Raw genomic sequence first — 26,096 nt, forward strand, 5'->3', positions numbered from 1 at the left:
ACTTTGCATTTGATTCCATTTCAAATGGAATCCAACTCATTTGAATGTCTTCATTTGATTTGTACATGCTAACTTTGTAATCACTGACACAGATATCCCTTCAAAAGTCTTGACAGATGCCCTGGCTCAGTTCTTCTCTTTTGATTGAATCTTTCTTTCTCTGTACCTTCTTCCCAAAATTATATACTTAATAAACTGAAAGAAGAACAAACCAAAAAATGCAAAAGATGGGGGGAATGGTTTAGGGTTTCTAACATCAAGTTCCTATTATGAGAATATCATTTATATATAAAGTGACAGCCATCTGGAAACTTAGAAATGCAAAATCTCTTTACATGATTCTTTTTTAAGTATAGTGAAGTATTATATATGTTCAATAGTACTCAGTTTCTTTGTGGAATATTAGATGATTATTTAACTAAAAATCTACCAAGGAAGAAAGTTTGGGTTACCTGACCTAATATTTAACAATGAATCTACAAATAGTAGATTCATTAAATGCTTGCCTATTGTCTATGACACTTTATGGTATAATGATACTGGGCCTGGAAACCAGAAAGATCTTGTGTACCAGGTCCATGTCAAACTATATGACCCTCACACAGCACACTTTCACTTCTTTAGGCTGGTGGTGTCTAGTCCAAACAGTAGTGGGGACCACTAATCCATGCATAAAGATCCCTGCAGGCAGCATATTGACTTACTTGGTTCTAAAATGTAATATTATCTGTGTTTTGTTGTATTTTTATTTATTTTATATAATATTACCCAATTACACGTACTCTGGTTTGGGCTATAAGCAGATGTATCGTGGGCCCCATGCAGCCTGAAGGTATGGTATGTGACACTTTTCTTCTAAACAATTGCTAAGACTGAGTTTCAGAGAAGGTTCTGAGACCATCATTGGTTGAGGCAGTCCTCTGTGCTAGCCAAAAATTAAATCATTCCTGTCCTTAAATAGCATAGATTCTGTAAAATAAGCTGATGGTAATTTGTTTCAAATTATAATGAATGCTCTTTAAAAATGAAACTGTCATTAGATAGATATAGACTATTTTGTTGTCTGTTTGCAAACTAGAAACTGGCAGAAAGCCCTGGAAGAAGTTTTCTAAACAGTGTTAAAGTTGTAAATTTAGATGTGCTTGGTAAGATTTCCCTATTACCCATGGCAACATGTAGAAAATGAGGGAATCAAAAAGAACAACTGTTGACTCTGAAGTTATTTTAAGCTAAGCCACACCCTTTTCTCAGAGATAACACCATCCTTTCAGAGAATCTGCAGCACTGGCTGAGATTTACATGAACTAGGCAGTACAAATACTGGGCAGCTAATTATCTTACAGGCTTTGTTGATCACATGAGAAAATATTGAATTGGAAAATAAAATCTACAGCATGTATCTTATTTCAGCAAGTGATGTTCAAAATTCTTTTGTCCTTTGTACCATGAAATAACCTTCTGAGTGGGTTTGATGGCCTGGAACATGGTCCTTCCAGGAAATCAAGCACAACTACTGCCTTTGGGCAAAATAAAACCAAAGGATCACTCCTAAATTACACCTCAGATGCTTGCCTAGTATTCCTGGTAAGTATCAGAGAACCACAGCAGTAGAGGAGGAGTACATCCACCTGCTATAATTATAACCACACTAAGGCCTTCATACAAATTATGAGTTTCATGCTGTTCCTGATCATAGCATTACTTTCTATTTATTTCATGCAAACTGTAAGGGAAAAAAGAAGAAATGTTCATTTTTCCTGGAGAGAGACCTTTATTTGCCCCAAATTCTTCCTTCAAAGTAAACTTTCTGCCTTTCTCTTTCTTCAAATCCTTTTTTTCTTTTTATCACAATATAATTTTAACCCATAATTAGGAAAAAAAATATTTAAATCACTGAAGTTCCTAAGTAGTTTTTAGTGAAGTGATCATAGCATGTTTACTGCTTCCAAAACTCTATTCCTAAAGGAAGAGTCATTCAGTAGTACTTCCCAAGATTTGAGGGGCCTTTTTAAATTGAGACCCTAAATGCAGAAAATTCACTTTGGTTTAAGGGAGATTTCATCTAAGCAGAAAAAAGCTTTATCATTTATCAGATAGAACCCAGCTTCTGAGTCTCTCCTTAAACCCCATCATCTGCCATGGCCATGTATGCCTACTTGTTAAAATCCCACCCTTCAATAGCTCTATTCTACTTTGAAGGGTGGAACTTTGAAAGTGGAAAATAGCAAGGGGTTGGATTCCAATTTTAATCTACTTTCTGCTTTCTACAAAAAGACAGTACCTTTTTCTACATTTGCATGTAGTAAGGAAATAAGAGTAAGTCTAAGAAAGAGGTTTGCTTTTTGATAGTCCTTATAAGTATAAAAATACTTTATTACATTTTTCTGTTTAATTATAGGGTGTAGGGAAAAACAAGATTGTTGACAGATTCCTTCACCTGCTTAACCGACCCAGAGAATATATTCAACTACATAGGTAAGAGCATAAACTCACTACTCTGTTAAAATTTTGTTTTAATTAATCTATTTTTCTCTCTAGACAATTTAAAAATACTTCCTTAAAGACTCACTTTGTTAACCTTTTTTTCCTTTCTGTAAAGAAATAAAAGCTTATAATATTTGTTTTTAAAATAATGAATGCTTTTGTAAATACTGATTAATAGACATTGTGGGGACAGAGATTGATGAGCATTTCATTCATTTGAGAAAGCATTTATAAAATACACATCATTTTGATTTTAGGCAAAAATCGTAAATGAGTTTCAGTCACATAAAAAATGTATTACAACCCTTTCAGGAGGAATGGGAGGAAGCATTATGGATTCAACTTTCGTTGAGCACAAGCACACTAGCAAATTGGTTTCCTAGAAGAGACCTACCTTTTTTAGCAGTTGGGAAGGCTTGAGATGACAGCATTAGAAAGACATTTGCCACCTAAAGGTAGTAATACAGATCTAGGAAGTCCTCATTGACACTTATTAATGATTTAGAACCGTGTTATGTTTTGGCACTGGTGACCAACTTAAGTAATTTCAGCTAAATTAAATTAAAAAATTAGAAGTTTATAGATTAAAGTCACTGAGGTTATCTACAGTTTTATAAGAGGCAGCTAGTGACTCAGTGGAGAACTTTGGACCTGAAATCAGGGATACCTGAATTCAAATCCAGATTCAGTACTTGCTAGCTGCATAACCCTAGGCAGTCCACTTAACCCCTGTTTGCTGGGTTACACTTAACCACTGTTTGCTCAGTGGTTAAATGGGGATATTAATAGCACCTATCTTCTAGGATTGTTGTAAGGATCAACAGAGAACATATTTATAAAAAGTGCCTAGCACATTGCCATTCATGCCTCACACATAGTAGGTGCTATGTAAATGTTTATTACCTTCCCTCTTCAATATAATTAAAACCAGACCTCTTGGGACTGATTTAATCATAAATTCTAGCAGGTGATATACAAGAGCTGAATTCTGCTTTTGATATTATTTTTGATAAATTACTGAGCTGTAGGGTACTAGATACATTTTGTTTTTTAAGCTTTTTATAGGTTACAGAATGACTGTTCTGTTTTTATTCTTAAATCATTTTATTCTGTTTATTCTTGCCATTAATAATTTATTATTGCTGCTTGGTAGTATTTTTAAAAATGCTGTTTTGCTATATTTATGTGTGAAATGTACTTTAAGAGTACAATTTTGTAATTCCAATATAAAATGTTGATTAAATATATAATTTTATAAATTTATTATATCAAGTTTAGATAATATATTTTACATATGAACATATTTTAATTGAACATTTCAAAAATATTTCAAAGTACAAATAATCTTCCTAAAATAGTCTCAAAAGTAGAAATCAGCTTTTATCTCTCCTGCATACTCAATGTATTTACCATCAGCCCAAGTCTACAAGGTCTGATTTTTATCTAGATTGAAAAACTATAGACAATCACAGTCACCCTGAGCTATTCCCATTTACTAAGCGTTTTTCAACTTGGTTCAACAGAAACTTACTTCCTGCAAGATATTTAGATTTTATGAATACAAAGATGAAAAATGACACATTTTCTTGCTCTCAAGTAGTTTATAATCTGTGGAGTATGACATGGGTACCTATGAATGTAATTCAGAATAGAATATGATGGAGCAAGGGAGAAAAAGATTTAGAAACATTTGATATAGTATCTGATCTATGCCCTGAAGGGAAAGGATTTCACCAGAAGTGAGGAGGGAAGCACATTCTGGGTGTGAGAGAACAGTTTGTACATGTTCAACAATAGAAAACTCAGAACCAGAGATTCTATTTGGGCCACTGGGGGAGGAGGCCTGCCCTGAAGTGTGAATCAGAATGTGAGAAAACCATGGTCGCTAACCCTATTTCAGAGTACTCCTTTCAAAACGGAATTAAGAGAAGACAAATTTGCCAGCCTTTAATTGATCTGTTGCTGCTCTCTGTATCAATATCATCCTAAGCCATCCTTACAGTTTTTGTTGATGACTTAGAAAATCTCAGCAGTTTTCAGAATAACAGTGGACATCTGGGATGGGAGAATCATGCTCACATCCTGTTCAGTTTTTCAAGTCATCAATATTTAACTTTTGGACCATTTTAGCCTGTAATTTTCATAGATAGCAATTTGTCTACCATTTCACATGCATCTTGATGGTTATGATGCAAATAGAAAGGGATTCAGTCAGCTTTCTTATTGAAAAGAGTAGAGAGGGAGTTGGTTAGCACTAATTAAGACTCCACACAGAAGAAAATTAAGATAAACTTCATTACTCTGTTACCTTCCTTCTGAATAGTTTTACTTTAAATATATGTACACTTTAAAAATAGTTCATTTTGGGATGTTATGTCTGTCATTGATCTGACTAAAAGTGAGTTGTGAAAATAATCTCTTTTCTGGTTCTTATAAAATGCAAACATCTATTTTTCTTTAGTTAATTTTTCTTTCGTTGTGCCTTGGTTTTCAGGCCATTCTCATTTAAGATATTTTAGATTTATTTTTATCATTTAGTAATAGGTTTTCAGTGTAATACTGGAGAAACTGAGGCAAGATAGAAATTAGAGGTTTTTAATATTTTATTAAAGGAAGAGTTTGGACTGGCTAAGCCATGTTAGCCAGCTGAGAGAATGAGACTGTTGTCTCAAGGCATCCAATCAACAAGGGAGGGATTCCAGAGACTCTTATAGGGCTCCAGTGATCAGGGAAACAAGGGGGGGGAGTAGAGCACTGGTGAGCAGCAAGTCCCAGGAAAGGACCATAAATTAAGTTCTGACAGGTTGGGAGTAAAGAAGGATCATAAATTCTGATAAGTATGGAGGCTAGAAGTCTGGTTCAGAGGGTCCCATCTAGGTATTTGAGATAAGCCATCTGGGGTCTTATAACTCTTTGGAATGCTAGTGGCCAGGGCTCCCAATCCTAATTATCTCAGTCCTAATAGCCAGGAAGGGGGCTTGTCACCAGGGAGACTGAGGCAGAACAATTAAGGGACTCTGAGGCAGAACAATTAAGGGACTCTGAGGCAGAACAATTAAGGGACTCTGAGGCTGAACAATTTAGGGACTCTGAGGCTGAACAATTCAGGGAAACCGAGGCAGAACAAGTCTGGGAAACTGAGACATAACAATAGCATTAAAATAATTAGACTATGTTCAAAACAAGGTAAACGGAGTAAAAAAGTTCTAAGCACCATCAATTTATCAGTAAAGTTTAAATTTACTAATAAATAAATCTCAGCTTCCCCAGCAAAACTATTGAGGTGTGAGAAATGAGGGGTAAGAGATACCTTAACGGCAATGGAGTCCCCAGGCCTTGCAGTCCCAATCTACAGGCAAAGTTTTGGCAAAAAATGGATTTATTAAACTGAGAAACAACTTCCTCAGTGGGCCAAATCCTGAAAGGAATTAGCAAGGGTTTGGGGGTACAGTCTTTGATTATATTAGTTACTTATGGCCTAGGATTAGGGAGTGATTAAGGGCTAATTTTCAATTCATTAAAAGGTGGTGATTATTTCCCAGACCAAAAATAGATTATCAGATCAATTGGGAGTGGGAGATTTCCCAGGGAACCAGATTGCTTTCCCAAGGGAGAGTCAGGTGGGTAGGGATCATTTTTAGGAATTTCCCCAGGCCAGGTGGCCCAGACTCTACAAAAATCAGGGAAACACAGTCCTTTTTACATCAAAACTAAGACCCAAAGATAAGAAATAGCTATCCTTTTAATAATATTTAGGGAAGTGTGGAATAAAGAAGAGGACTTCATAAGGAGAAAGCAAGTTTTGATTAGTTAGAAGAGTTTAACATCATAAACAGTGAAATCAGTATGATTGGTTACAGAGCTGAGGCATGGGGGGACAATATGATTGCTTGAAAAGTAGGAATGAGGAGCTGGTGACAACCCTCTCCTTTCCTCCTCTCCTGTAACTAAGAAATGCTCTTAGTTAGATTCCACCTGCAAAGTTAGAGATAGTGGACTAGACTTCTTTAGATAAGAAATCAGACAGAGGATTCTGGGAAGATGGTGGAATAGTCAGAAAATTTCAAGCTGTCCACATTTCTCACACAAATAAGACAAAATTATACCAGTGAGTAAAGATAAAATGACTAAAAACAAATAAGAATGGGCCCAGACCCTGGGCTTCCTGAGACAATTGGAGAAAATCTGAAAAAGAGTAAGGGATTGAGTTTTGGCCTTTTTAAGTATAAATATCTCCAAGCTAGTTCTGCTAAAACTACAAGCCAGAATCCTTAGGGTAGGAAAGGCTTTTTTAATTTCAGTATCCTCTGAAGATTAACCCAGATCTTCCCTCTTCCCATATGGTTGGATTCTTTCTCCTTGACTGATCGTTTTATAGCAGATGTAATCTGCTTCAGTCCTGACACCTCTGATCTCAGGTCCTCCTTCAGTTTTCCTGTCTGGCCTGGAACCCCAAAACAAGAACTCTATTCTCCTGCAAGGAGTTAGCTGGGTTGAGAAGTAGTCTCTGCTCCTGCCACAGGAATTTTCACTTCCCAGCCATCAAGGAGTTGGGCATCTGAGTCTGGGAAGATGAGAGAATCCCTGCTGATAAGGAATGCCAGGCCCAGTTGTGCTGATGGATAGATGTGCCTTGGGAGAGAATGCCTGGAGAGAGCAGAAGCAATGGGGCAGGAAAGCTCCTGACTGCGGACATTTGTTAGGGAAAAAAAGCGGGGTTAGTAATCATTATTTTCAGACAAAGGTAAAATAGATTTAGTTGAGGCAGCTAGGTGGCTGTGGATAGAGCACCCTCCCTTGGCATCAGGAGGAAATGAGTTTGAATGCAGCCTCAGATACTTAACACTTCCTAGCTGTGTGACTCTGGGCAAATCACTTAAACCCAATTGCCTCAGCAAAAATAAAAATAAAAAATTACACTTAATCAAAAGAGAAAAATAGGGAAACCACATTATATGTCAACCACATTAATCAATATTATTTTAGACTATTTGTAGACTATTATGTAGACTACAAATGTAGACATAATACTATGTATTATTGTAGACTACTTTGTAGACTACAGCTACATAGTATAAAGTTAGAATTTTGCTGTGATACAGGAAATTGGCTGGTTTAGACCAAGAAGAATTGTGTTATCCATATTCAGAGAAACAGAGGACAAAGAGATATAGGTATATATGAATGTATAAGTGTGTGATTATAGATGTCTCTTTATATGTGTATATGTATGTATGTGTATATGCATATATATGTGTATGTATGAGGGAGTATATATCTAGGATACTATAGCCTGCTTGGGGGAGATGGAAGAGAAGAAAGGGGGGAAAAATAAAATTTAAAAGTGTACTGCAGGAAACAAAAGAAAACCTACAAGGAAGCAAAGAAAAGATAAAAAGTTCTGAATACAATGTATAGTACTTATTATAAATTGTTTCATATTTTGAATCCTCTTATGTTCTTCTGCACACATGACAGTGTTTTTTTGTTGTTGTTACTTGTTTTCTTTTTCTGTTTTGTATTTAATTTTTAAATAAGTGAATGGAAAAAAAAAAACATATCCTTAATGGTGCTATTACACCATTGCTATTACACTAGATTCTTGGGTGTCCATCTGCATATTTCAAGGGTAACAGATTTCCTTAGCAGTATACTGCAAAGTATTATTTTAGTAGATCAGTGATTAACAAGAATTGATCAATGATTAGCAAGAGAACTGGATTTCTAAATTTAATTCATTATAGAACAGTGGAATTTCTGAGGTACATTCAGAGAAAAAAAAATCATGAGTTAAACAGTTATAGTGCAAAATTGATTAATTGCAATTAAAAATTATATAAAATCAATCTGATTATTTCAGGATGTGCTGCCAGTTAAGGTGCACATGCTAATCATTTGCTAAACTAATGGTTATAATAGGGACACTTTTCTCTCTCACTTTCCCATACTAAACAGACTTTTTTTTTTCATGTATATGAAGTAAGACTTTATAAATATATACAGGAAAATAGTTAAGCTATAATTAAATAGTCACAGATATTAATTGTCCATTATGAAATCATCTGATTGTAGTCAAGCTCTTCTTGATTAATGTCCCTTCTTTGCCAGCTTCAGAACAAAAATAAAAACTACAATGAGTTAGATGCTACAGTAATTCCATACTGTAAGGATTAAGTAAGGTTTAGATTCTTGAAACAACATTACCATGACCCTTTGTACTTGAGTAGTAATCCTGGCAGAGTTCAGGTCTAGAATTTGTTTTGCCCTGAAGATGGGCCTTTTTTTTTTAATTTTGAGTAGCTATCAACCAAGGAAGTCTTGACTAATTTTTAGCTTGTGACAATTTGGAGGTTCTAAAACTCCAGACTGTGTCTTGATATTAATACTTAAGTACTTGTAAACTTCTAAGATTTCTTCCATGCAAGATAATAACCTTAAATTTGAATTAAGAATATGAATTGACAGATGGTTTTTATGAATTGCAGTGGACAAAAAATATGCATTGTATGGTGTACAACTTTTTGGAATAAGCCAAACATTTAGTTACATTGTTCATCAGAAAACAGAGGTAGAGACCATTACTGGTCCATATGAAAAACATTCCCATTTTGGTTAACACATGCCAAAACTTGCACCTAGTAGCATAGTCTTTAGAAGCTTCTTCAGTCCCCTTATGCAATGGTGTAGGACATTTAAGAGTAAGTTCAGTAATATAAAGTAGGCAGGGAAAAAAATTCAAAATCCCCAAAGTTATCCTAGGTTAATAAATACAGGATATTTAATATAAGATAGTTTGATTTTTAAAGGATTTATAGTTTGCTTTACAACTTTTGTTTGATTAACATTTTTTCCTATGCTTGATCTACAGAATTAAGTCTATCACTTAGAACCTTACATAATGGCAAAAAATCTTTTCTCCCCATGTATAAATGTCTTCTTTTTTTTGAGGCCATAATTGTCTATTTTACTGTGTTGAAACTAGGACATCTTAACATGTGGATTTATATTTTTAGGGACAGAATAGGATGTGGAATATTGTTAGTTTTCATTATAATATCTGCAGATACAGTGCAGTAGAAATAACACTGGACTAAGAAGAAATCCAGGCCCTTATTTTAACTAGCTGTTTGAATTATTATTTGATGCATTGCTATCCTTTCTTGTATGTGGCTATTTTGTTACCAGATTATGATCTAATTACTGTATTCAGTTTTTTTTCCCCCCTGAAGTCTGACCTCACTGATTTATTCCAGGACTTTGATGCAAAATCATTTTCCAAACATTTTCATCCTGTTTCAAATTTCCAATTTACTCCTCTTCCCTATAACCTCTCATCTAAAAACCTTGTCTCATATTTCACTTAAATATTGAGGCCATTTGTTAAATAACTCCCTCTTCTCGCACTTCACTTCATTATAGTTCAGATGCTTTTTTTTTTTTTTTTTTTTTTTTGCCACTTTACCTAGCTCATATGAAAAGGTGGGCCTTCTAATTGATAAGGCAAATATTTCAATATGCACAAATGATCCCAAACAGATTTCTCTTTCTATAATCTCCATTATCTCACTAATCTTTGTTCTTTCCCTCATTTTGTCCATCTGTCTCTCGTAACTACCATTCTATGGCTCTTCCCTTCTGTGGCTAAACTCCTTGAGAAATCTGTATACACTATGTATATCCACTTCCTTTACTCTCATTTTCTTCTTAATTCTCTGCAGTTTTCTGAACCATAATTCAACTGAAAGCACTCTATAAAGTTAACAGTTAATAAGCAACATGAACAAAGTCTGATAATGTAGTTAATGTTCCACACTCAGTCTCCATCTCTGCAAGGAAACAAAGGAGCTGTATTTTCTTACATCTTCTTCAGGGCCAAGCTTCATTATTATGATTACAGTATTCATTTTTTGTTGTTGATAATATTCTATTTAAATTATTTTTATATATATATATATTGTTTTGCTGGGTGTGCTTTTAAATATTCTTCTTAAATTTATCTGAAATAGACTTATTTCCTTCTTCGGGGCAGCTAGGTGGCATAATGGATAGAATGCCAGACCAGAAGTCAAATCCTGTCTCAGGAACTTGTATTAGCTGGGTAACCCTGATCAACTCATGTAGCTCGGTTTGCCTTAGTTTCTTCATCTATGAAATGAGCTGAAGAAGGCAATGACTCTAGTATCTTTACCAGGAAAACTCCAAATGGGGTAATGAACAGTTGGGCACAACTGAAACAATCAAACAGCAACAGTAAAATTTCTTTCTTGAACATTCATCAAATTTCTACTGAATGTCTGCTTCAATCCTCAGTGCACCTCATCCAGATCCTTCATTTTACAGATGAAGAAGCTGAAGCTAAGCAGAGTTAGTGATTTTTGTAAGGCTCTATGTACTTCCTTATTTCTTTGGAAATATTTTTTCATCAAGGTGACCCCCTTTGTGCAGCTGTCCCTGTTTCTGATAACCACACTTACTGGTGCTTTTTCTCTAAAGGAATTGCTTTGTATATATTTTAGCATTTGTTTTTCTTTGCTTATATTGAAATTTTAAAAAAAATCTAGCTGCTTTCTGGATATATATAAAACCTAGGAGCTAAAAGAATCAATCGGCTAACATTTATCAAGCACCTACTCTGTGCCAGGTGCTCTGCTAAGTGCTGGGGATATAGAAAGGGATGAAATAATTCTAAGGATATAAGGATAATAATTAACCGAGGGAAGGAAGTAGAATTAAGAGGGGTTGAGGAAAGTTTCCTGTTGAAGGTGGGATTTTATCTGAAAAGTCAGGGAGGTCATTAATCAGAGTGGAGAGAGAAAGCCTTCTATATGTTGGAGACAGCCAAAGAAAATATCACTACTGAAATATGGTGTACTGAAATATGGTGTGTCTTATTCATGGAACAGCCAGAAGGGCAGTTTGAAGCAAAGAGATAAGGCTAATAATCCCTGAAGATTTATCCACTATGAAAATTTTTTTTAAATAAATATTTTAGTCCAAGAAGTAAAATACCAATTTTCTGGGCTAGATATCATTTTGCTGTTTCACAGGATTTTTTCAAAACTATTTTAAATATAAGATTACAGATAGTCCTAACCAAGTATTTGGCAAAAGCCTTAATGACCCATGTGTATGCCTTAGGTTGCTGGAGGAATTGTGCTTCTGAGTATGGTTAATATAGTATCCTAGAAATTCAGTCAAGAAAAACTAGTTTTGTCTATCTCATTTTAAATTATTGAGAATCTATCAGTTGAATATTTTTCCAGAGCTATTTTATATCTTCTGTTCTTGGCAGAGCATTTACTTCTGAAAAGAAATTTTATATAAGAAACTTCCAAGAATATTCCTGCTTTACTTTGTCTTCTTTGCCTTTTATAATGTGTTAGGTTGTTCTGCAACCGTGCACAGATAGAAATTAAGTGACTCAAAAATAAACAATTTCTCTAGTCCCTAATGTGCCAATTTTTGGTAGTTAGTGTCTTTTCAGTCAGTTTGGCAGGAATGAAATTACATTTTGTTTCCATAAGCACTGCAATAACCTTCAAAATGCAATATAATACTATAAGGGTACTATAGTAAGTACGTGAACAAAAACTCACATAGCCTTTATGTCTATCTGGCTTCAAACTGACCCTAGCTACCTTCCTTCCATTCCCCTGTCCCATTAGTTGTTCTGAGTACAGTAACCAAATTAATACAACATTGATTGTGGAAAGGATATATCACTCTTGATAAAGTTGTTAATTGATCCAAACATTCTGAAGAATTTGGAACTGTGACCAAACAGCTACAAAACTGTTTGTGGGATTATAAATCTAAATTAAAATCATAGACTCTCAAAATTTAAAAAAAAAAAAAAAAAGAAAGAAAAGCAAAAAGGGATTTATTACCATCTCCTGAGAAAGGACAACTCCCAGCAGACAAAGTGTCAGGAGAGGATTGCAAAGCACAAACTGCAAAACACAAAATTATATAGACTAATCAGAAGCCCCCACCCTCCCTGACCTTTTCTCCCTATTTTCTAGGAGAAACACAGAAGTTTATATTTCAGAAACAAAATATATATATATATATATATATATATTAACAAACTCTCGATTTAAATTTTCCTAAAGAACTGCTATACAAGCAGATATTAGATGAGAAAATTGTTACCTGAATTCCCAAAGCCATCATCTCCTTTAAAAGAAGTACTTAAATACTAATTAAGAGATGGGTAGAAAAAGGAGGGGAGATATTCATCCAAGATATTGAACACCTGCAGCTTTTTGGCTATAGCTCAACTTGTAAAGTCTGAAAGTCACAATTTTAGGATATAGTTCAGGATCACATTCCCATGAGAGGTCTTTACTCAGTTTATCCCATACAAATGTAATATATCCAATTGATTCAGCAATACCACTACTAGTTCTATATCCCAGAAAGATTTAGGGGGCAGGAAAGAAGCAAGGGAAAAAGATCCAAAGGACCAAAAATACTTATAGCTGCTCTTTTTGTGGTGGCAAAGAATTGAAATTGAGGAGATGTCTATCATCTATTAGTGAATGGTTGAACAAATAGTGGTGTATGATTGTAATGGAATACTATTGTGCTATAATAAATGATGAGCTGGATGATTTCAAAAAAACCTGAAAAGATTTACATGAACTGATGCAAAATGAAGTGGGCAGCACCAGGAGAATATTGTGCAGTGACAGCATTATTATATGATGATCAATTGTGAATGACTTTGACCCAAGATAATTCCAAAAGATTCATGATGAAAAATGCTATCCAGCTCTGAGAAAAGGACTTATGAATACAGATCAAAGCAAACATTTTTTCACTTTATTTTTGTCATGGTTTCTAAGTAATTTTTTTTGGGGGGGATCTTTGTTTTCTTTCACAACATATGAAAATGTGGTTTGCATGAATATATATATATATATATATATATATATATATATATATATATATATATCCTACATTAACTTAACATCGTAGGGAGGAGCTGGGGAAAGGAGGGAGAGGATTTGGAACTCAAAATTTTTAAAATGTTAAAATTGTTTTACATATAATTGGGAAAAATGTTATTCAAGAAAAGAAAAAGTCCCTCTGTGAGAGATTTTTTTTTCTAAAAAAAAAAAAAAAAAAAAAAAAGGATATGTCATTTAACTGCCCTATGTCTCGACTGACTTAACTCTATAGCTTCCTGGACCAAAATTCCATTCTTCTATGTTGTGTCTACCTATTAGAATGTAAGCTTCTTCAACACAAATTATTTCTCTTTTGCATTTGAATTCTCAGAGCTTAGTATTGTGCTGACACATTGTAATTATTCTTTTATTCACTTTACAAATTGGTACAATAAAGCTTTACTACACTACAAGTGACCTGGTTCTGAGGTCTGGATTCCCAGGTTTAGTCTAGTTCATTTTCCACTATAATTCCTGTATTTATGTTAACTTATAAAGGGTGATCTATTTTTAAAAGTTACTTTTATGTCTTTCTTTGCTGAGTTACTGTTAGTAAAGCGTTATTCTGATGGAAGTTACTGTTTTCATTTAAACAGTTTGGAAGCAAGGAGAAAAATTTATTAACAACTCAAAACCTTCTGTGACTTCTCTCTACTTTCTGTTTTACTCTTGTGGTCTTCCTAAAAACAACAAAACTATTACTGTCAGGACTACTATATCAGGACTAGCTTTCTGGAGGATCTCTGGACAGGTCTTGGTCTTAGGTAGAGAAGTGATGAAGGCAGGAGGGCCACCACAAGGCTGGTCAAGGATGGAATCTGGAGTCCAGGTCTGAGATTGAGCTTGAGCACACACTCTTCTCTCCAGTCCTCTTAGCCCTTAAATACCTTAGTACAATGACATCACTACAGCACAATGAGCATGTGCCAACTGTAGAACCATTACAACACCATATCATACTAAGTATATGCAAACCTAGAGAACTGTCATTTCATCAATCATACTGAGTGAACACCCTGCTGTAAATATCCTTGTTTTAAGTATATCTTTCTCAGAGTTCCCCACTATCTGTCACCCTCTACATCTCTTGCTTTCTGTTTTAGAACATAGGTAGTCACGTCCTCCCTCACTTCTCAGGATGGGAGATGAGAACACCAAAGGGAAATGAGGATTCAAACCAAATATTGTTAGCAGGTTTCCTCTGGGCTGAAGGGTCTTAATTGAAACAGGTGCACATAAATCCATCAGCATGGAAGGTATTACACAAGCACATGGTAATATAACACAGGCTAATAGTGATGTAACAAACAACATGAATAAACATAGTGATATAACAAATAATATGAATTAACATGCCCATAAGTCCTAGAAGGAAAATATATAAATAACAATCATGCATGCACCTCCTTCAGCAGCCAAGAGATAGTCCAAAACCAATCTATTGTCCTGACACTTCATCTATGTGGAAATCCAATGATTCCTGCAGATTTTGAAGTCCTGTAACAGTCTGATCAACAATTTTTTTTGATGTTCATGAATCAATTGCCATACACATTAGGTTAACAGCCATGCTTTTAGGTTAACACCCATGCTTTTTCAGTGGGACATGTAGTCAGAGATGGAACCACCAGATGTTTCTTGGGTCTTCTCCTTCATTTCAAGGGTCTGCTCCATCTCTCTGCAATGGACAAGGCGAATATGGCTCGTTGGCACCCATCCGATTCCTTCTCCACCTGTAGAGATACAAGCAAACCCTCTCCCCCAAGCAGTTAGCCTATCTGGTCCCTTCCATTTACCACTTTCTGGGTCTCTCCACATCACGTGGAGATTATCTAAAGATAGTGGAGCTGCTCGCACTGGATACTGCCCTTCCGGTAGGTTATAAAACCTGTCTGCCGGAGCCAGTGCATCTTTGTCAAAAATCAAGAAGTTAATAGTATAAAGGGTTAGAATTAGAAGTTCTCTAGGGTTACCTGTGGCTCCCCCTTTCTTTTGTTTTTGGAGGAGTGTCTTTATGTCTCTGTTTCTCCTCTCTGCTGTTGCCTGTCCTTGAGGATTAAAGGGTATGCCAGTGGTGTGTAAAATCTTATACTGTGCACAAAAATCTGAAAAATGTTTAGAAGTATATGCAGGACCATTGTCTGTTTTTATTGCTTGTGGCACACCCATAATGGCAAATGCTTGTGTGAGGAATTCAGTGACCACTCGGGCTGTCTCTTTTGCTGCTGGTATTGCAAAAGTGAATCCCGAAAAGGTGTCTACCACAACGTGGATAAAAGATAGACAACCAAAAGATTTATAATGGGTCACATCCACTTGCCAAATTTCATTAGGTCTCAAACAATGAGGGTTCTTCCCTGGAGGCAGTGTAGGAGCGTGGAAAGAAAGGCAAGCCGTACAGGCTTTTACTATGCTCTTAGCTTCCTCTCTTGTTATTCCAAATTGTAAACGTAAAGCTTGAGCAACCTGATGATATTTAAAATGAGATTCTTGGGCTTCCTGAAATAAAGGAGTATTGGCCAACATAGTTAAAAGGTTATCTGACTTTGAATTACCATCAAAAATAGGACCTGAAAGTCCACTATGAGTATGGACATGCAAGATATAAATCTTACCTGGATGCTTTCTCACTTGTTCTTGAAGTTCCTTAAAGAGCTGATATATATTAGAAGCTGCAAATTTTATTTGGGCTGTGGCAATTCTTTGTACCACACCTACTGAATAGGCCGAATCAGATATTATATTTATATCTCCTGGATAATAAGTAAGAGTTAGCATGATTGCATATAATTCGTTTTGCTGAGTGCACTGAAAAGTTCTGACTATTCTCTTTATAGATAAATCACAAGAGTATACAGCACAAATGTTATGTTTGGATGCATCTGCAAAAATAATTGGTCCTTTAAGAGGAACCTTAGAAACCTTTTCTTCAAGAATCCATCGCCAATTATGTAATAGTCTGGTTATCTTTAATAGAGACCCGTGTGTAAAATTTGGATCCATGGCCAATAAAATTTGCCACTCTGGGATGATTTCACAGCATACATTAATTTGTGCATTAGTATAAAAGATGTATATCTTGTCAGGTCTTGTCCCAGATAATTGTACGGCTCACTTAATGGCCTTTAATAAAATTCTAGCCACAAGCACTGGGTAAGGAATAAGGCTTTGTTCTGGTTGTGCTGGGTGGTTCACCCACTCTATCACACTGTCTCCTTGATGAAGGACTGCTGTAGGTGCCTCTTGTATAGCAAAACCTGATATCTCCAAGGGTTTTTGAGTGACTCTTTCAACCACATTGGATAAAGCCAGTTCAACTTCTTTCAAAGCCTCTTGAACTTCTTTTGTAAACTGGCGTGGTGAGTTTAAAGCACTGTCTCCCCTTAAAATGTGATACAATGGTTGCAATTGATAGGTATTCAAGCCTAAGACTGGACGCATCCATTGGATATCTCCTGTCAATTTCTGAAAGTCATTTAAGGTATTTAGCTTCTCTGTTCTTAAGGACAGTTTTTGTATTGTAAGCACCTTAGGGCATACTTCATATCCTAAATATTGGAAAGGAGCATGCCTTTGAATTTTTCTTGAAGCTATGTGCAATTTGTAGTTCCTCAGTTGCACACCCCAAGATATCATCCATGTAATGTAACAACATAACTTTTGGAAATGCTTTTCTTACTGGATTAAGAACAGCAGCAACATACATTTGACACATAGTAGGGTTATTTTTCATTCCCTGTGGCAAAACTGTCCATTCATATCTTATAAGGCTTAGCTAAGTTAACACTAGGCACTGAAAAGGCAAATCTTTTCTTATCCTCCTTTCATCAATCTATTCTCTATTGTGGACAAAGCTCCTGCATGGGTGGTGCTGATGGTGTTGCTGCCCCTCCCATTTCTCCTCCTCCCTCCACCCATGAATGCGAAATTGAGGGAAGAGGGTCCAGAGATGGGGAATGCCCTAAGGATACCTGCTCCAGTGTAACTGAGCTGTGAAAGTGAGAAGCACCATACCCCTTAAGCACTGTCCTTAATGTACTTAACTTCTTTCTTGTCCAACTCTCTATGCCTTTCAGCTGCTTTGTCAATACTATCCCCCTCCTACTCTTTCTCCTCATACTTCCTTGTCTGGCTGTCCACATTAAAATCTTTCATTGTTTTAGAACTTGTGGGCTCCTTTACATAAGGAATGTTTCCTAAGGAATTGAATCAAGATCCTTAGCTTTGTAATATTCAATTAGTTGCTCCCCTACTACTTTCTACATATCTGGCTCTAATTTTTCTTTCTTAGAGTGCCAAGGAAATGTGTATTCTAATATATTTGAGAGTCCAGTAATCTTCCCCCAAGTTACCAACAAACCTTGCTTCTTTATTAACCTAACTATGCATGCTACACACTCCCCTTGGGGGGGAAGGAGGCTCTTTTCTTAGTATTTGCCCCATTTCAGCTGAAAAACGAAAGTGACCAGTTTAGCCCTTACCAAAGTTTCCAGCTATCTGTGGCCCTCTACATATTATAACTAACACGCCATTTCATACAGGATATGTTCAATTTCATTGATTTTCAAAATTTTTTTTCATGAATCCATGATTTAATTCCTGTGAGAATGTTTTCTTTCCCCTAATAAACCCAGTCTCTAGACAATTTAGAGAGTTGATCTAGCCAAAAACAAATCATCACCTGGTGGCCATCTTTCTGATCATAAGCCTCTTCTATCTTAGTTTGAGTATTCAGAAGTATGTTTGTTACAATTGGACTTTCAAGAGCTTGTACCTAAGAATGGAGAACCTTTTGTATGCTAGAATGATGGAGCATTAAGAGTAGAATGTAATGAAAAAAAAAGGTAGACTTTTCCTCAAAATGCCACTTTTTAAAAAATTCACTAATTAGGAAGATATTAATTAATTGTACCTACAGGCAGTGTTTTGGTACAGATTGTGCTTAACCTTTAGAGGCTTATTTTCTTTTCTTTTACAAATTGTCTGGTTCTTACATGATCTAATTATTTTTATTGAAACTGGGATCATTTAAAATTATCCTTCAAGCTTTCATGGCCCTAATTAAAAAACTCTAAATCACAGATTTAAGAGAAGATAGTTTTTAACAATTTAGTAACATTTAAAATAGTTCTCACTAAGATCCCTCTGAGACTCATTCAAAATTTCACTTTATCAGAGATTTCTCTGCCTTCTCTTCCTAAAATAATTTTTCATTTACTATGTATGTTTTTATATATTCATACTTTATTTATATTTATATTCATACTTAACTAACTTATAATCTCCTTAAAAGCAAGTACTGTTTTTACTTTTTCTTTGTATCCTCGGTGCTTAGCCTGGCACCTTGCTCTATCTGGCATCTTTAAAGCACTTAGTAAATGTTTATTTATTGATTGTGGTATTGGAGTGAATGTCAGCATTTTAGATAACAACATATTTCAAATAGCCACTAAACTATTAACTAAAAAAAAATTACTTTAGGTAATTTGGGAAGGAAGTAGAGTTCTGCTATATTCCCCATTGTTGTGTTGAGTTGTTCCCAAAGACTTTACCAGTGGAGCACAAAAGTTGGCAGGTTCTATCAATCAGGAAAGGCTTCACATACAGTTATGGGGAAAAAAAAACTGATAAACTTGGAAGATTAGCTGACCTAAGTTCCAGAAGAGAGGCTCCTTACAAGACTGATTGCAGGTGGTATCTGTGATATTTTTCAGATACATAAATGCATTAAAGTGAGGACTCACACTATATTAAAATCACTTAAACTGAAAGTGGAATTCTTTCTCCTTCCCTCCTCTCTTCCTCTCCCCCTCTTCCTCTTTCTATCTTTCCCTCCTTATTCTTGTCCTTCTCTTCCTTTTCCTCTCCATCTCCTTCTCTTCCTCTCCTTCTCCCTCTCTACCTCTCCCTTTACTTCTCTCTGCATTTTCTTTCATCAGATTTTTCCATCATTGTCCCATCTTAGTAGCCTCTAGTTACTTTCCTTAAATACATTGTAAGACTGGTCATTAGGTTTAATCCAGTAGAAAAAGGGAGCAAATTATAGCAGTCTTGAATTGTGATGAGTCAGAAACTCATTTGTTTGAGTAAATTAAGGCTTTCAGTCTATGACATTCTTAATCCTCAGTAGCAAATAGTTAACAGACAACTTACCTTCAAAATAGTTTCTTAAATATCTTGTATAACTTTAAAAAAGACAATTTTTGGTTTCTATAAGTAGGAATGCTTTTATTGAAATAACATGTAAACTACTTTTGAAATGCTTTATCATTATAATTTAAATATGAAATAAAGTACATTTTTACATATTAAATAAAATATTTCTCTTTTTCCTATGGATGGCACCAGGAAAGAATGAGTAACAAGAACTTAACAAAAGCTGCTTTTATCCTCTGAATTACTCTTTATCAGAATGAATTTTAATAGAAGATCATAGTTTCTGCTTATAGTTTATTCTAACAATCAGGAGTTTGTGTATATTCAGATAAACCTGTAGGGTCTATTACTACCACAAGTAGTCATTTCAGGAGAAAATTAATTTAACTTGTGTTGCTAAAGGAATAAGGGAAGCTGAGAGTCAAAAAGAAAATCCTGGTCATTCTCTACAGCAAGAGTTCTTAGTTGTTTTTGTTTGTTTGTTTGTTTGTTTGTTTAATCATAGACCTCTTTGCAATTTACTGAAGCCTATTGACCCCTTCTCAGAATCATGTTTTTAAATTGGACTGGTTTTGTCCAGTCCTATAGGTTAGGAGAGCAGTGTATAAATCTGTGACTGTTTTGCTGTTACAAGTCACCACTGAGCAGGTTGCTGGTAATTGGAGCTAGAATTGATACCTGGCCATACTCCTGCACATCCTCTAGGTACTACTGTACTATATTATATAATATTACATGATAGGGCTCAGTGAAATAACAACCAAAGTATTTTATGAAGTCTGAAAAAAAAAAAAGGTCATTATTAATCAAGGGGTCACCAACTCTTCCTAGAGGGAAGGTGACATTTGAGTTAGTATTTGAGAGCTAGAAATTCCACAGGAAAAAATGAGACAGGAGAACATGCTTTACATAGGGAAGAGCACTGACAAAAACATAATGCCCATTTAGGGATAATGATGGGGGTCAGAGAGGAATCCATCTTTGTTGAGCCATAGTGGTACCAGTGACTAGAATACCAGGCTTGCAGTCAGAAAACCTCGTCTTCCTGAGTTTAAATCTGACCTCAGATACTGTCTAGCTGTGTGATCCTGAACAAGTCACTTAATCCTATTTGCCTCAGTTCTTCATCTCCAAAATGAGGTGGAGAAGGAAATTGCAAACCACTCCAGTGCCTTTTCCAAGAAAACCCCAAAAGTGGTCACAAAGAGTTAGACATCATTGAAAAAGACTGAACAACAACTCAATATTCAATTATCAAGCAGCCCATGCCAGTTTGGACTAGTCAATTTATGTAGTATTTTGTGTTAGTCATTTCCCCCGCAGAAACCCTGTGAGTTTGGTAATTTAAGTATATTATAGATAGAAAGAAATAAAAAGGAATGATTTGCCAAAAGCAAGTCCAGGCATTGATTCTGGGTCCAATTCTTTATTCACTATCCCAAATGGTGTTTCAGCTGTACTTTTCATCTCTGGTCTTGTATCCCCAACCCTCCATAGCTGGTTCCCTTTTACCTTACAGTCATTGCAGTGTTTATAGCTCCAAGTATATTCTTTGGGTTGTTTTTCTCTCAACTTTGTGGCTTCTTTCTTCAGGATTATTTTTAAAGGGAAGAAGTAATAGAAATAACAATAAAAAGTAGTACCAGACACCAAATTATAGCAAAGTATAGACAAGGAATAGAAGTTAATACTTTGTGCTCTGTTCTCACATCAAGACCTCATTTGAAGTATTGTGTTCCATTGTGGGCACCAGCTTAAGAAAAACATTGATAAAGGTAGAGATGTCCAGAGGAGGGCAACCAAGATGATGAGGGGCTTTGAGTCTATGTTACATAAGAATTGGTTGAAGAAATTGAGTATGTTTATCCTGGAGAAGAGAAGCTGTGACATGATAGCTTTGTGAGGGGCAGCTAGGTGACACAGTGGATAGAGCACCAGCCCTGGAATCAGGAGGACCTGAGTTCAAATGTGCTCTCAGACACTTAACACTTCCTGGCTGTGTGATCCTTGGCAAGCACTTAACCCCAATTGCCTCAGCAAAAAAAAAAAAAAAAAAAAAAAAAAAAAAAAAAAAAGACAATAGCTGTGTTCAACTAGTTAAAAAGAGATGTCAAGTAGAAGAGAAAATAAACTTGTTTCATCTGCCGCAAAGGGCAGAACCAGGAGCAACAGATGTAAAGTGAAAAAAAAAAAAGATAAATTAGCTTCAATGTCAGGAAAAACCTCTTACTAGGGAGAGCTATCTGAATATGGAATAATCAGCTTTGAACTGTAGGTTTCTCCTCCTTGGAAATGTCCAACAAGGAGGACTCATTTGGGATGCAAGATTGTGCATTCCTTTCAATGTACTCATCAAATCAACTCTGCTAATACTGTCTCTAACTCTCAGGATCTGCAAGTGTGGAACCGAACAACATTCACCTGGCCAGCATCAAGCTAGGGCTGACTATTTACACTTATTCTGAGCCATGGCCAAGTGAGGCTTGAGTTGGGACCCATTATTGGCCAAACAGTGAGAACTCAAATGATTTGGCTTTAAGGCATGGACTATTAAAAAGAAATCTGGCCCATAAACCCCATGATATCTTGCTAGGTTTCAGCAATCAGAATTTCTATTTCTTTGGGCAGAGCACCTGAAGATATGAGTATGATTCCTAATGTGGACAGAGGAAGTGGAGGGAGGAAGGTAGGCTGGGATGGAGGGAGAGAGGAAGGGAAGAAGGGAGGGTGAACAGGACCATGATATCAAGAAAGAGATAGCATGAATTGCAAATGAATTGGATTTAAGTGAGGGAGGATTTGTGCAAAGTCACCAGAGTCTGAGATTCTTCTCCTCCCACATTGATTTTTTTTCTTTTTGATTAGGTAAAAGAGATTGTTCTTTGCCTCATTTTTACTTAGCCTTAATCATTGAATGGGCATTGGAAATAACCTTGGCTCAAAAAGGCCGAGGTCTCCCACTGCATCCAGGGCCATCTCCAGTTGTCCTGATCTATATCTGGCCACTAGACCCAAGTGCTCTATAGGGGAAAGTGAGGCAAGTGACCTTGCCCAATTTTCCTTCACTGAAATCCAATTCACTTGCAGTTCATGATATCGCTTTCCTGATATTACAGACCTCTTCACCCTTCCTCCCTCCCTCTCTTTCTCATGAAATGAAGGACCAAAAAACAAGAGTTGAATAGTCTGATCTGTGCATCAGTTTCAGGTACTCTTTCCATCAGAGCCTCTGGCTGTGGCCTCATTTTCTACTATCCTGCTATAACTTCTTTCTGTAAGATTTTTTAAAAACCTCAGCTAGGCAGTAATGACTATTACTACATTGTCTATCTTTTATTTTTTATTCTAAACTTGTCAATAAACATTTCAGTATACAAAGAAAAACACACAAAAAAGGATTGCCTATTACCTGGAATTTATTTTTAAGATGTATGCATATATGTAATATTTATATACATATAAGATTTAAACTCCATAAATTATATGTAAATTATAAATGCAAATTAGAATAAATTCTGTGTGTATATATATATACACACACATATATTCATACATATACACAAATATATTTATATATACATATACATATATACACACACAAAGTGTTCTTGCCCTTTAGAACTTGATATTCCTTGGAGAGGGGAAGCTAAAGAAACCTCATATATAAAAGAATGTATAAATTGTCAGCATAGGTACTCTTTTCAATTATAATTGAAAACTTCTCTTAAATCTTAATAGATAGTTTCCAGAATTGCTGTGCCCGTTTTTTTTTTTCTTTTTTTTTGAACTGAGTAGCAATAACAAGAATAATACTGTTTTCTCATTACCCAAAGCTTTGATACTTTGGCTTACAAAATAATCTGATAACCAGTTTCACCCCCTTGCTTTCTGTACCACACCCAATTCAATCAATTCAATGAACACCAAATCTTTCTAGAGAACACAGGGAATTGAGAGAGAGATTATAAAAGTTATAGTTATTCTAGAGAATTTCTTTAGACAAAGATACCTAAGTATCCCATATAGGTGTTCTTAGGTAATCTTAGGAAGGTGTTCTTAAGTAAGTCAATTAACCTTCATGACCTCAATTTCTCAGTTTTCTCATCTATAACATGAGGGAATTAGATAATCTGTGAGGAACACTTCTAAGCTCAGTGATCTAGTTCTGTGATCTTATGACTAAATGGATTTGTTTTAGTAAGTAATGTAATAGGATAGAACAAGACAAATTAGATGGCCCTAAGCTACTCAGAAGAGAATGCTTGATTCCTTTCTTGGAAGTTGTCTTAAAGCTGCTATCAGCTTTGCGTGAGTTCTTGCCATCCCCTGCCTCTCAGGAATTCATCAGGACTGTCTGAAGCCCTTCCTAACTCCACCTATCCTTGCTCTCTTTTTTTTAACTTTTGAGTCTTTTTCAAAACCCAGTAAAAATTCATAATTCTTAGAAGACTACTAATCTCACCAAGGTGTAAATATAATTAATATAATTGACGCATATGTGTATAAAAATATGATTAGTCATACTAATGTGGTATAGAGTATAATTCATCCTCAAAAAATGAGGGAATTTTAACAATGATGAATCTTTTATTAGTGTAATATGTGAGATACTTTTAAATTGAAAATCATTTTAGTATTCCTTACACAGTCCAGACCAGCACCCATATCTACTCTACCCAAGGCCCCTATTTATTTGTCTGCATCTATAAGTAGAAATAAATAGTAAATATAATAAGCATTATAGTTGCAAACTATTGCATGATCTCAGTAAAATATTGTTTTTACTGCATCATCATTTAGGAAGAGATGTGCACTGGTACAGAGAACTGAAAATATCAGAAACTGTGGGAATGCCAGTATGAATTTATTCAACAGAATACAAGGAACTTTTCAAAAAATTTTGTGTATATACAGATGAATTTTCAAAGGATAAATGTAAAATACATGTGATTTTAAAAAAAAACAATTTTGACAGTATTTGTTGGGGGAGACATAGCTAGATTATTTATTTTAAAAAAATCTGGCATGTTTAATTGCCTTAAAGATGAATCCTATTGTCATGGTATCCAGATAATCTAATGCTATATTTAAAAAACAATACTATCTAGGACTAAATATGTTTTACTCTAGATTGTAAAATTCTTGAGAATAGGAAGTTCTTTGCATTTTTTTGTATCCCTTAGATTTAGCATAGTGCATAGCATTATTGATCTATTGAGTAACTAGATTGGTGCTAGCATAACTGTCTTTGCTCTGATTAAACAATAAATAGAATATTGTTCTCCATTCTGGGCTCTACATTTTAGGAATGACATTGATAAACTAGAAAGCATCCAGAGGATAGTGGCTAAGATGATAAAGGACTTTGAGATATGCCATGTGAAGATTAAAGAAGAGTCTTAGTCAGAAAGAAGAGAAAAAAACATTTGTTTTGCTTATCTTAAAAGACAAAATTTAGTGCAATGAATAGAAGTTGTAGAAACAAATTTAAGACTAATATAAGGAAAAAAATCCTCATTGACTATAAGTGGAATAATTTGCTTTAGAAATAATGGGTATATAGTAAAAGGCTCGATAATAGCTTGGAAGTATGATCAGGAGATTATTGTTGAAGACTCTAATGTAAGAGTTTTTGATTCTGTGATTAATAATTACTAAAGATTCATAATAGCTGAGATGAGATAATTAAAATTGGAAAAAGTAACTTGTCCCAGTTGACAATGAGTAGCAAGAGATAGGACTAGCACCATATCTCCTTATTTCCATCCTATTCTTCCCACGATGCCAAAAGACCAATATCATTGAGTTTCATCTCTTGAGAGCAGGATCTATATTCGTGTACCATTCTAGTGCCCAGCCCTTTGACTTAAACCTATGGCCTTTGGCTGCCTATGCCTTTTTCCCTAGTAGCCACTGCTCATTCTTTCTGACTATTCTCTTGAAGTCCATTCTTTCTCTAAGTTTTGTGCATGTTCCTTGGGCCATAGCTGTACTTTGATGAAGAGAAATTCCATAAGATTCCTTCAGTTTAAAAGTTGTAAGGGAAATTGTTGAGAAGAGAGGTTCTTCCTTCTCCACATTTTTATTTCAGATTTGAATTATAATTTGGAAACATTTTGGATTGATAATAAAATATGTTCATTACAATTCATTACAGGAGAGTTAGCGTGTTATTTTTGCTATTATCTAACCAACACATTAAGGAGACAAAAATTTAAGTTTACAGAATTACTGGTAAATCTGAAAATGAAAGAAAAAAACATGAAGATCAAGGTTTGATCTTTAAATATAAAAGCATGCATAATTATCTAAAAGCTTAGATTTAATTAAATTTGTTCATTCTATCTTTTCAAGTAATTTAAATTAGTGAGTCTTAAGGTCAGTTTGAATAGATCCACTTTATTGTGGGGAAAAAAATTTGACATTTACCTTGTTTTGCATGAAGAAAAAAATCAATTGAGTTCAGTGGAGTGTGAAAAAATAATTCACATGGACATCCTATTT

The 26,096-nt window shown here is 35.2% G+C and overlaps 1 protein-coding gene across 2 annotated transcripts in view; it reads left to right on the forward strand.

Moving 5' to 3' along the window:
* VWA8 (von Willebrand factor A domain containing 8) overlaps window positions 1-26,096 on the forward strand; it is a 398,466-nt gene that overhangs the window by 182,280 nt on the left and 190,090 nt on the right. For both annotated transcript variants that reach the window (XM_031958442.1, XM_031958441.1), the window contains exon 21: window positions 2,399-2,475. In XM_031958442.1, the coding sequence (XP_031814302.1) occupies window positions 2,399-2,475 (77 nt within the window). The remainder of the gene's footprint in view (window positions 1-2,398; window positions 2,476-26,096) is intronic.

The sequence above is a fragment of the Sarcophilus harrisii genome, chromosome 3 (genome assembly GCF_902635505.1).
Source record: "Sarcophilus harrisii chromosome 3, mSarHar1.11, whole genome shotgun sequence".
Classification (NCBI taxonomy): Eukaryota; Metazoa; Chordata; class Mammalia; order Dasyuromorphia; family Dasyuridae; genus Sarcophilus; species Sarcophilus harrisii.